The sequence below is a fragment of the Geotrypetes seraphini genome, chromosome 9, assembly GCF_902459505.1.
Source record: "Geotrypetes seraphini chromosome 9, aGeoSer1.1, whole genome shotgun sequence".
Taxonomy (NCBI): Eukaryota; Metazoa; Chordata; class Amphibia; order Gymnophiona; family Dermophiidae; genus Geotrypetes; species Geotrypetes seraphini.
Genome location: NC_047092.1, coordinates 122,590,136 through 122,602,379, shown reverse-complemented (window position 1 = coordinate 122,602,379; position 12,244 = coordinate 122,590,136). Strand labels below are relative to the sequence as shown.

Sequence of the window (12,244 nt, the reverse complement as noted above, 5' to 3'; positions counted from 1 at the left end):
GGTTCCCTTTCGAACTGCTGGTGATCCCGTGTCTCTATCATCTTGCAAGCCTCCTTGATGAATCTCTCGAGCTCTCTGACCTGCTCATTGATGTGGCTCTCTCTGGTGGTATCATCAGTTGCCTTGATTTCCCATGGTTCCCCTACGGCACAGAGTCCCTCCAGCTCCTGGACTTTGATCTGCAATCTCCCGACCTCCTTCTTTAGGCTATCCAGTTCCTGACATCGACCGCATATGTAAGCCTGCCTCCCGGAGGGGAGGTAGTCATACATGTGACACTCGATGCAGTATACTGGAAAGCTTTGCTGGGATTCTGCTGCCTCCATTTCTCTTTCTTCGTGCCTAAGTTTCTTGGTGCGCTGGGGTGTGCCCGGCGTGTAGCTAGCTGGAAAAGTAGAGAGAAGAAAAGAATGAGAATAAAGAAAAGGAAGTAGATATATATACATTTTTTTTTTTAGGAGGTTATTTAAGAAGATTGAATTTGCTGCTGCGCAGCCTGGACTCCTGGCTCCTTCTCAAGGCTCCTTCGCCGCGCGCCGAACGGCTGGGCGCCATTGGCTCCCCCTCTTTTAAGGGGGAGTCCGGGCTTGCTGGTGACGCTCGCTGGTGATGCTGGGGGGTGGGCGGAGCTTCCTCTCGCCGCTACCCCGCGTTGCCTGCCTTCTCCCTTACTGCCTTCTCTCCCGGCTTCCTCCTCTCCTCTTCGTCGGTGCCTGCTACCTCCTGCACCGGCCGAATCAGCTTCCCTGGTGCTGCGGTTCTCCCTCTTTTAAGGGGGAGTCCGGGCTTGCTGGTGACGCTCGCTGGTGACGCTGGGGGGTAGGCGGAGCTTCCTCTCACCGCTACCCCGCGTTGCCTGCCTTCTCCCTCACTGCCTTCTCTCCCGGCTTCCTCCTCTCCTCTTCGTCGGTGCCTGCTGCCTCCGGCCGAATCATTTAGATTACTGGTACAATCATTCATTTTGTCCATTCTAGATTATTGGAATATAATATATTTGGGATTTCGTAAAAAGCTTCAAAAGCGATTGAGACTTATACAGAACACAGTGGTCCATCTAATTTTTGGGTTGAAAAAAAATATGACCATATCGCTTCATCTTATCGACAGTTGCACTGGTTGTCTTTTGAGGCTAGAATATTGTTTAAGTTTGGTTGTACCTGTTTTGAAGTACTGTTTGGTATGGCTCCTACTTACTTGTCTTTATGCTTTGAATGATACAAACCTAACAGAATTACTCGAGGGCAATATTTATTTGTTTTCCCGATTAGAAAGTCTTGTCGTTACAAGAGATTTTTCGATACATTGCTCGGTTTTCAGGCAGGTAAGATGGATCTATGGCTAGGTACCATTATTTCTCAGGCCCACTCAGGCCTTTAGGAAACTACTAAAAACTGATTTATTCAACAAATTTGTAAACTGATGTTCCAGAATATCGACTGTTAAATTCCATATTGATCTTATAGCTAGTACTATTTTGTGGAATTTCTATTGTATTTTAGTATATTGCATTTTTTATTCATTGATTGTATAATTTTAGCACTGTATGTGAACTGCCTAGAACTATGTGGTAGGGCGGTATATAAAAATAAAATTATTATTATTATTATTTTTTTTTAATCATACCTTAAATTATATGTATTTCCAAATGCTTTTTCCACATCTTCCCATGAGACCTATAAGATAAAACAGAAGCATTTCATATAAATTTTAAGAGCGATAGTATATATTATACAGACTATTCAAGAAACTTCAGTTCTGATAAGTTTGCAAAACAATAGCAATTTTGCTCAAAAATTTAGGCCCCTTTTATCAAGCCACATTAGGTTTTTTAAAATCACCAGCTGCTGCGGTAAAAGCTCCGACGCTCACTATGACAGTGATGGCCCCAGTGGGGAAGGCCGTGAAGTAGCCCATTTAGAGCATTTGGAGGTCTCGGAGTGGAGGTATGCCAGTCTCACGATGGGAGGGTCAGTGGGGTTCTGCTGCACAGGGAGATGGGAAGGAGGGATAGAAAGATGCTGCAGAGGGAAGGCCCAGCTCCAGCAGGGAAGACTGTGAAGCAGCCCGTCAGAGCACTGTTGCCGCTGCTGTTTTTGGAGGCTCGGAGTGGAGGTATGTCAGGTCTCACTGGGATAGGGGTCGCTGAATTGATGAGTGATTTTTTCATCGAATCGGGCAGCACTAGTGTCAGGGATGGAGTCGGGAACATTCAGTAGGGGCTTCGGGGGTTGATCTTAACTAGGACTTATTTTTGGGGTAGGACTTTTATTAGGAGCACCTTTAAAACATGCTAGGGCTTATTTTCAGGGAAACAGGGTATTAGTACTTTTAGTTTGTGGTCCTGTATTTGCATAGAGGTTATCTATGTTCTGCATGTGTGACCAAGACCAAGGCCATATGTGACCAAGGCCAGGAATGAATGTTGAGAAGCATATAGTGTGCTTTTGTGTAGTTTAATTTTGTGAGACGATTATGTGTTGTTAATAAGATTATGTTGTATATATGAAATATATATATATATAAGATTATATTGTATATATGAAAAATAAATTGAAAAAATTGTATTACAATTAGTACTATTATGGGGCGGGGTCTGGGGCAGAGATTGGGCAGGGTCTGGAGCAGAGCTGTTGGGCCCCCCCAAACAAAAAAGCGTTCCACTGTCTATGCCCTCTCCCATTTGCTTCAGCTGGCGGTAAGAACTCCTTCTTCTTACACATACTGTAACCCGCAGTGCTACCCCTCCCCCCCACACACACACTGCAAACACTCAATTTTGGGCATGCGCAGGAAGGGCATGGCAGCAGAAGTGCATGGACAGAATCATGGGCTAGAGCAAGTGTGAGAGGGAGGAGTTCTTGGCACCTGAAGACCCTTGCAGCTGGTAGGGCTTTAGGATCCCAACCATCTCAGGTATTTTTAATACTTTGAGTTGACTAGGGGGGGAGGTGTTGGAGAAGACCACATGTACCCACTCAATTTGCTCAGTAGCCATCTAAAATTTGAGGTCTAGCTATACTTCTATAGCCTCCTAGTTAATGTAACTTGGTGTGGGAGCTTTCATTTAGGCTATTTTATAAGGGCCCATAAGCTTATATAATAAAGGTGCAACTTGTGCCTATGTATTCTGTGTTATTAAGGCAATCATACTGGATCAGACCAGTGGTTTATCTAGCCCAGTATCCTTCCAACAGTGACCAATCCAGGTCTTAAATACCTGGCAGAAATGCAAATGGAAGCAACATTCCATGCTACTGATCCCAGGGCAAGTAGTGGCTTCTCCCAATGTCTGTCTCAATAAGTTTCAAGTTTCAAGTTTATTAGGATTTGATATACCGCTTATCAAGGTTATCTAAGCGGTTTTTACAATCAGGTACTCAAGCATTTTCCCTATCTGTCCCGGTGGGCTCACAATCTATCTAACGTACCTGGGGCTATAAACTATGGAGTTATCCTCCAGGAACTTGTCCAAACCTTTTTTTTAAAAAAAAACTCAGCTACACTAACCCACTGTTGCCTTCACAACCTAGGAGCCCTTTTATAAAATTATCCTTCCATTTTTTGTCTCATAAAAACTTTTCCTGGAAAAAGAAGCAGTGCTCTTCTCCTACCCGCTCTACAGATGTATCATTTATACGGTGCCACCTGTCTTGGATCTTGTTCCTGATGTAAACCAGGTAGTGACCTGATGAGGCATTACCACAGTGAACTACCACTGAAAACAAAGAGTGTAGCTGCTCCTTCTGGAAAGAAAGAGAGAAACAAGAAGAAACTCACATCATTGGATTGGGAACATCTTAAATAGAATGTCCAACTTGCCAATTTCCAAATAGAATACTTCAGCTTTAAAATGAATCGTGGCTGATTTATCTATTACGTATAAAATAAAGATTTTCTTTATCCATTGATAGACTGTAGAGACACTTACTTCTGGGCAATCAGCATTTTGTTTAAGAAAGGACCAGAATTTTAATTCCTGAGGAAATGTCATATAATGATAAAGTTTTTTTGGCCTCCCAGTGTTGTAATCCAAAGTAAATCTTTTCAAGTGCAAGCACACAATGGGTGAATAGGCCAGCACTTTGCATCCCTGAAAACAGAAAAATACATTAGAAATTTTTAGTACAAATTCTGAACTAATATTTTATTTTTGTTAGTCATTGGATTTATTCATTTTTATAGTGAATCTAGGAGAGTAATGTCCAGTTGAACCCTCTGCTGGGGAAGACAACCTTAGCAAGGAAGGGTGGAGATCAGCATTCACCATTTTCTTTTTAGTGCTGAAAAACTAGTGGGTACAGATTAGATTCAAGGGGTTTGAGAGACTGATGAATGAAGTGAATACTGCTAAAATAGTTTAGTGGAATCAAGATCTTTTAAAAACAAATAAACTGGATGTGGCAGTTAAGATGTAGGTTAGATGACATGGGTGGGAGCTGGGTGGTAGAGTCACCAGGTCAAAGACTAGAAGCTGGGTAACAAAGGCAGAGGTTGGTAGACAAGATGTAGATCAAAGGGACAGGGTTCAGAATTGAGATATGTAGAGAATGACACAGGGATGTTTGTCCCCATCCTGTCCCTGCCCCATCCCCACGAGCCCAGTCTGATCCTATCCGCACAAGTCTCATAGTTATGATTTTATATTTAAATCATTTTATTAAAGTATAAAAATAAATAATATGTCATTTTATAAATCACAAATACAGAACAAGGATCAACAAAACCCGTCTCCCCCCACAAATGTTCTCTACTCTTATCGGGGAAACTGAATGCTACTTAGAAAATTCATAAGAACATATGAGTTGCCATACTGGGACAGACTGAAGGTCCATCAAATCCAGTATCCTTTTTCCGACAGTGACCAACCCAGATCACATGTATCAGGTAAGATTACATAGAGTAATACAGATTTTATGCTGCTTATCCTAGGAATAAACAGTGGATTTCCCCAAGCCATTTCAATAATGGCTTATGGATTTTTGTTTTAGAAATTATCCAAACCTTTTGTAAACCCTGCTAAGCTTATCACATTCACTACATTCTCCAGTAATGAATTCTAGAGTTTAATTACATGTTGAGTGAAGAAATAGGTTTGTTTTAAACCTATTACTTAGTAGCTTTATCACATGCCCCCTAGTCCTAGTATTTTTGGAAAGACTAAACAAGTGATTCACATCTACCCTTCTACTCCACTCATGTATTTTATAGACCTCTATCATATCTCCCCTGAGCCATCTCTTCTCCAAGCTGAAGAGCCCTAGCCACTATAGCCCTTCCTTATAGGGAAGTTGTCCCTTCCCTTTTATTATTTTTGCCACTCTTCTCTGTACCTTTCCTAATTCTGCTATATCTTTTTTTGAGATACAGCGACCAGAAATGCATACAGTATTCAAAGTGTGGCCGTACCATAGAGTGATACAAAGGCATTATAACATTTTCATCTTTGTTTTCCATTTCTTTCCTGATAATCCCTAATGTTCTATTTGCTTTCTTACCCACTGCTGCACACTGAGCTAAAGGTTTCAATGAATCCTCAACAATGACACCTAGATTATTTTCCTGGGCGGTGACTCCTAATGTAGAACCCTGCATCATGTAGCTAGTTCAGGTTCCTCTTTCCCACACTTGCTCACATTAAACGTCATCTGGCATTTTGAGGCCCAGTCTCACAAGGTCCTCTTCCAATTTTTCACAAGGCTTTTGCAACTTAACTTTGATTATTTAATTATTTCACTAGTTATTTCCATGTCTAGATCATTGATAAATATGTTAAAAAGCAGCGGTCCCAGCACAGACCCCTAGGAAACACCACTATTTGCCCTTCTCCATTGAGAATATTGACCATTTAAACTTAATGTCCTGTTATGGATTAAGAACCAGTTAAAAGTTAGAATACAGAAATTAAGTCCTAGTCCATGACTTTCTAATTGCCTCAGAAGTCTTTCATGAGGTACTTTGTCAAATGCCTTTTGAAAATCCAAATAGATAATATTGACTGACTCACCTTTATCCACAATGTGGATGGGCAGACTAGATGGGCCATTCAGTAGATCGGTGAAGCAAGATTTTCCGTGACTAAATCTATGCCTATGTATATATTCTGTCATTTTGTTCTTTATAATAGTCTACCATTTTGCCCAGTACTGATGTCAGATTCATTGGTCTATAATTTCCTGGATCACCCCTGGAACCCTTTTTAAAAATCAGAGGCACTGTCATCTAGACATAGGGATGCTGTACCATCTGCTGTTCCATTGCCCAATGATACTTGGTTTCTGGAAGTCAATCTGGGAACAGATTAATGTAATACTAGTCATCATTTCCGTTAACATATGAGATAGTCATATGTGGTACATTATTACACATTAAACCCCCTATAGATCGCTATAAATGTCATCTTTTCACAATTATGACTGGGGTAGCAATGCAGATGATAACACATAATTGGAAGAATGCTGATCATCTTAACTTCTCTTTTGGGTGGGCAAATTTATGCTCCATATATAGGAGTGAGAAAATAAATGCGGATATGTTAGGGCATAGTAATATATTTAAATTGGTTTGGGGCCCACTGACATCTTATATTACTACAGGATAGATATTTTTGGTTTGTAATTGGTAATTCTATGCACATCCAGGGTGGGAGGGTGGTTAAAATGTTTGATATTTATGATGATTATTTATTGGAAAGGGAGGGGATAAAATGATTCTGTATGGATACTTGTAAGTGGTATGTACATTCACGCTTTAATGTCTGCTTATCATTTTGTACATTGCACTGTTAATATTTTAAAACTTAATAAAATATAAAAAAATAAAAAAAATCAGCAGCATTACGTTGACTTCCCTCCAATCTGCTGGTACCACACTGGATTTTAAAGATAAGCTACAACTTACTAACAATTAACCATAGCTCTACAAGTTCACTTTTCAATTCTTTCAACACTCTGGGATGTGAACCATCAGGTTCAGGTGATTTTGCTACTGTACAATTTGTCAAATTGCCCCATTACATCTTCCAGTGTTACAGAGATTTGTTTCAGTTTCTTGGCTCATTAGCACTGAATATCATTTCTGGCACCTGTGTGTCCCTTTTACCCCATGGTCGTCTAGTGATCCAACTGATTCTTTTCCTGGCTTCTTGCTGTTTAATATACCTAAAAAAAAATTTTACTTATGTGATTTTGCTTCCAATGATTCTATTTGTCTTCCTTATCAGTGCCTTGAGTTTAATTTGCCATTCCTTGTGCTGTTTACTATTATTTTAAGTCGGATCCTTTTTCCACTTTCTGAAGGATTCTCTTTTAGCTCTAATAGCTTCCTTCACCTCACTTTTTAACCAGACCGGCTGCCATTTGGTCTTTCTTCCTCCTTTTTTAATACATGAGATATATCTGTTCTGGGCTTCCAGGATGGTATTATTGAATAACATTCACACCTGATCTAAATTTTTGACCTTTGCAGCTGTTCCTCTAAATTTCTTTTTTACCATTCTTCTTAAGATATCATTGTCTCCTTGTTTAAAGTTAAATGCTATTGTATTGTATTTCCAGTGTCTACTTACTGCAGGGAACATTATTTCCCCTCTGTTTCTGTGTACCTCCCTGTGTGTCTCTCCCTCCCTCTTACCTCTCCCCCTCCCTCTGTGTGTTCGTATTTTATTCCCTCTTTCTTCATCCACTTAATATGGCATCTCTTTCCCTTTTCTTTCCTTCAGTCCCCCCCCCCCAAAAAAAAAAGGTACAGCACTTCTCTACCTTCTCCCCAGCTCCCCCTCCTGCAGATCCTGGAACTCTCTCCCTTCCCTTCAGTTCCAGCCCCTTTTCCTCCTTGGGTCAGCACCTCTCTCCCTCCTGAGGTCCAAAACCAACCCCCCTTCCTGCAGGTCCAGCACCCTTTTCCCTTCCCTCCAACTCCAGTACCAAACCCCCTCCTGTGGGTCCAGCAGCTCTTTTTCCTTCTTCTCATGGGCTCCAGCCAGTCAGCCAGCTCCCTTCCCCCCATGGGTCAAGCATCTTTCTCTCTCTTTTCTTCCCTCCTGCTCCAGTCCCCCCTCCTGTGCCCTTTCCTCCAGTTCCATTTCCAATCTCAGGCCCAACAGATCTCTGCCTTGCATTGCCTTCCCTCCCTTTCCCCCCCTCAAGGGTCAGATGGCTCCAGCCCACATCCCGCACAGGTCCGATGGCTCCAGCCTACCTTCCATGTATCTAACACAGCACTGCACCTTCCTGCCTGTCACTGGTACATAACTTGGAGCCAGATGATCCCCACACAGGCCTGCTCAAGGTCTTCCCTCTGCTAAGCCCCTCCTTGTGATGCAACTTCCTGTCTTCATGAAAACAGGAAGTTGTATCATAAGGAGGGGCCTGTCAGAGGGAAGGCCACAAACAGTCCAATGTGTGTGTGTGTGTGGTGGGGGGGGAGATAGTCTGGCTTCAGAAGGTATGTGCCAGTGGGAGGGAGGGAAGAAGACTCTGGGAGTGGAAATCGTTGTTTTTTTTTTGTTTGTTTTTTTTACCCCTGGGGAGAAAGGCTTTTCAGTGTTCCTGTGAGGTGATTAAAAGCTTTGCTCCTGCATCCTTGGTAAAAAATAAATGCCTTTTATTACTTTTTTTTTTTTTTTTTTACCATGGTTACCTATCCTGGTGTTATTCTCTAATATAGAACAAGAGTTAAGAGTTGGGGAGTGAGTAGGGAGATGACAAAGGATTGAAATTAAGGTGTAGCTCTGAGAGACAGTGTTGGGAGCAGTGGTGTGGGTTGGAGTTTGGGAGATACAAGAGGTACAGGTCTTAAGGCAGGAATGTGAGAGAATGCAGTTTATCAGCAATAGGGAAATAGTTTGAGAGATTACTAGGTAGAAGAAGGAAGCTATTGATATGTTCTGTATAGATCATTGGAAATATTTTATTTTGAAATATATCTAACACACTATGAGGTGTACATTTCTTACTTTCCAAAATTTTTCTTTATTCCATAAAATATGAAGCTTTGTTACTTTACTCCCAAAATCATGAAGATATATATAAATTTGCGAACAGGCTTTTTCTTCAAGTTCAAAAACATTAACTTTTAATTAAGTCTTAAATGGAGGTCATAGATAAGGACATGAGTTGAGGAGAGGGTTTAGTGGCCAGGGCTTTAGAAGATTTGGTAGAGGTCATGTGTTAGAAAGGGGAAATTATGTTTCTTACCTGATAACTTTATTTCTTTTAGTCATGCCAGACCAGTCCAGAATGAATGGGTTATGTCCATCTACCAGCTAATGGAGAAAGAGAAAAAATAATGTCAAGAACTATGCCCCTTAAGGGTATTGTGCAGCCTGGAATGTTCAGTATTTTGAATAGCCAAGCAATGTTGCTCATAAGGTGTATAACTGATAATTGGAAAAGACTAAAGCCAACAAACCACTGAGGCTATAGTGTTAACATACCAGAATGAGGCTCAAACTATTTCCCTATTGCTGACATACAGGTATTTCACTGAGTCAGGAAATATGAGGCATTCATGTGAAGGAAATGAAAAGTGGAAGGTATGGCCTGTAAGAAGAAAACACTTAAGGGAAACCAGAGAGGAAGAGTTTCTGGACTGGTTTGGCATGACTAAAATTATCAGGCATGAATAAACTAAAATTGGCATGAAAGAAAATTATCAGGTAAGAAACATAATTTTCCCTTTCATTACATCTATTCCAGGCCAGTCCAGAATGAATGGGATATAGCAAAGCAGTGTCCCAATTAGATGGGACAAAGAAAAAAAAATAAAGAAGGAACGAACTGCAGCATAAATGAATAGGTGTTCTGAAGGTGACTGCCTAAGACAGCGGTCTCAAACATGCGGCCCGCGGGCTGCATGTGGCTCTCCAGGTTTTATTTGTGGCCCGCGGTCTGGACTGGATCATTCTCTTCCTTTTGGAGCAGTAGCGTTTCTGGCTGGCTCGTTCCGTTCAAAGCCGTGGGTTGGCGGCTCCTTGCGCTATCCACTCCTGCATCGGAAGCCTCTCTGACATCACAACATCAGATAGGCTTCAGACGCAGGCGCGGATTTCGCAAGGAGCCGCCACCCGCAGCTTTGAACGGAACGAGCTGGCCAGACACGCTGCTGCTCCAGTGGCGTACCAAGGGGGGGCAGTCCACCCCGGGTGTACGTCCCAAGGGGGTGCACAGCTGGCCACCCTCCATTGTTCTCCCTAGAGTGTGGCTCGCGGCTCGTCTAGAGCAGTGGTGCTCAACCTGCTTCCCTTCCCTTCTCACCGCTGCCATCGGGGAACAGGCCGGCACCGTGTTCTTTGATCTCCCTGCTTCTCTTCCCTGTGGGGCCGACCAACTCTCGTCGCCCGACGTCAATTCTGACGTCGAGAGGACGTTCTGGCTAGCCAATCACTGCCTGGCTGCCCAGAACGTCCTTTCCGGCGTTAGAATTGACGTCGGGTGGTGAGAGTTGGTCGGCCCCGTGGAGAAGAGAAGCAGGGAGATCTTGGCCTGTTCCCGATGGCGGCAGTGGCAACGGCAGCAGCCTATTCCCGGCGGCGGTGGCATGGGGGAGGGCAGGAAGGAAGAAAGAAAGAAGGGGGGGGACAGGGAGCCAGAAACAAAGCAAAAAATGGGACACGGAATCAGAGAAAGACAGACATAAAGAAAGAAAGAAAAAGTTGGGGGAGGGAATGAGGTCTGGAGGAGAGGAAGCATACAGGAGGCTGAAAGAAGGGAAGAAATATTGGATGCACAGTCAGAAGAATAAAGTGCAACCAGAGACTGATGAAATTACCAAACAAAGGTAGGAAAATGATTTTATTTTCAATTTAGTGATTGAAATGTGCCAGTTTTGAGAAAGAAAAGATATTAAACTTTAAATGCGAGTGCTGCAGAAAAAATAGAGTACTCGGAGGGCCGCAGAAAAAATAGTTAATGTCTTATTAAAGAAATGACAATTTTGCATGAGGTAAAACTCTTTATAGTTTATATATCTTTCCTTTTAACTGTTAAAGGAAAGTTTTATAAACTATAAAGAGTTTAACCTCATGCAAAATTGTCATTTCTTTAATAAGACATAACTATTTTTTCTGCGGCCCTCCATTCTGCGGCCCTCTTCGTCCATTGGTTCATGCTTTCTGAATGTATAACACATTTGATGACAATAATTCCTGCTCTAGTCTTAACCATCTTTATTGTTTTAGATGATGACTTCATCAATATCTTTAGTGCTTCCATAGAGTAGGCTTTCTCTTAGGCCAGTGGTCTCAAACTCAAACCCTTTGTGGGGCCACATTTTGGATTTGTAGGTACTTGGAGGGCCGCAGAAAAAATAGTTAATGTCTTATTAAAGAAATGACAATTTTGCATGAGGTAAAACTCTTTATAGTTTATATATCTTTCCTTTTAACTGTTAAAGGAAAGTTTTATAAACTATAAAGAGTTTAACCTCATGCAAAATTGTCATTTCTTTAATAAGACATAACTATTTTTTCTGCGGCCCTCCAAGTACCTACAAATCCAAAATGTGGCCCCACAAAGGGTTTGAGTTTGAGACCACTGGCCTAAGAGAAAGCCTACTCTATGGAAGCACTAAAGATATTGATGAAGTCATCATCTAAAACAATAAAGATGGTTAAGACTAGAGCAGGAATTATTGTCATCAAATGTGTTATACATTCAGAAAGCATGAACCAATGGACGAAGAGATGAGATAGAAGGGAAAGTAGAAACAAGATGATAGGCCCAGAATAACCAAGCTTGTGGAAAGGTGAAGGCTCATGTTAGAATCATTAGTCGGTGTATTTGAAACCTGAGAAGGAAAATTAGATGAACTTACTGGTGGAAATGACATTTGCAATTTGGAGACTTTTGAGGTAAAATACAGAGCAAGATCTTGAGCTGAAGGCATAAGATAAGCTCTGTCTGAATGGGGCTTTGATACCCTTTGAAGTATTCTATACAATTCTTTCAAAAGATTAGGAGCTTTGATTAATCGATTTGTGAAATACATATCCTTTTGTCTTTTCTTATCTGAAAATTATAATTGTGGTGAATTGATTTGCAGAGTAGTACTTTAAGTGTAACATGATTTTCTCCATATTGATTTCCTCCCATCGATATTGTCTTTTCAATGCGTGAAGGCTAGAATCAAAATAAGCATTTGAGGATGATACATGCCGCTTATTAGATTGTAATGGGGCAATGTTGTCTAGGCCTTTGAAAGAACAGACTGCTAAAGCTTTGTCTTATCTAAATTCATTGTGGGAAAG

The 12,244-nt window shown here is 41.5% G+C and overlaps 1 protein-coding gene across 2 annotated transcripts in view; it reads right to left on the bottom strand.

The window, feature by feature from the left end:
- The window catches only part of USP40 (ubiquitin specific peptidase 40), a 179,643-nt gene that overhangs the window by 26,608 nt on the left and 140,791 nt on the right, over window positions 1-12,244 (bottom strand). For both annotated transcript variants that reach the window (XM_033957628.1, XM_033957627.1), the window contains exons 12-14: window positions 3,929-4,090; window positions 3,612-3,743; window positions 1,624-1,673 (exon numbers count right to left, since the gene is read on the bottom strand). In XM_033957628.1, coding sequence (XP_033813519.1) covers window positions 1,624-1,673; window positions 3,612-3,743; window positions 3,929-4,090 — 344 coding nt within the window. The remainder of the gene's footprint in view (window positions 1-1,623; window positions 1,674-3,611; window positions 3,744-3,928; window positions 4,091-12,244) is intronic.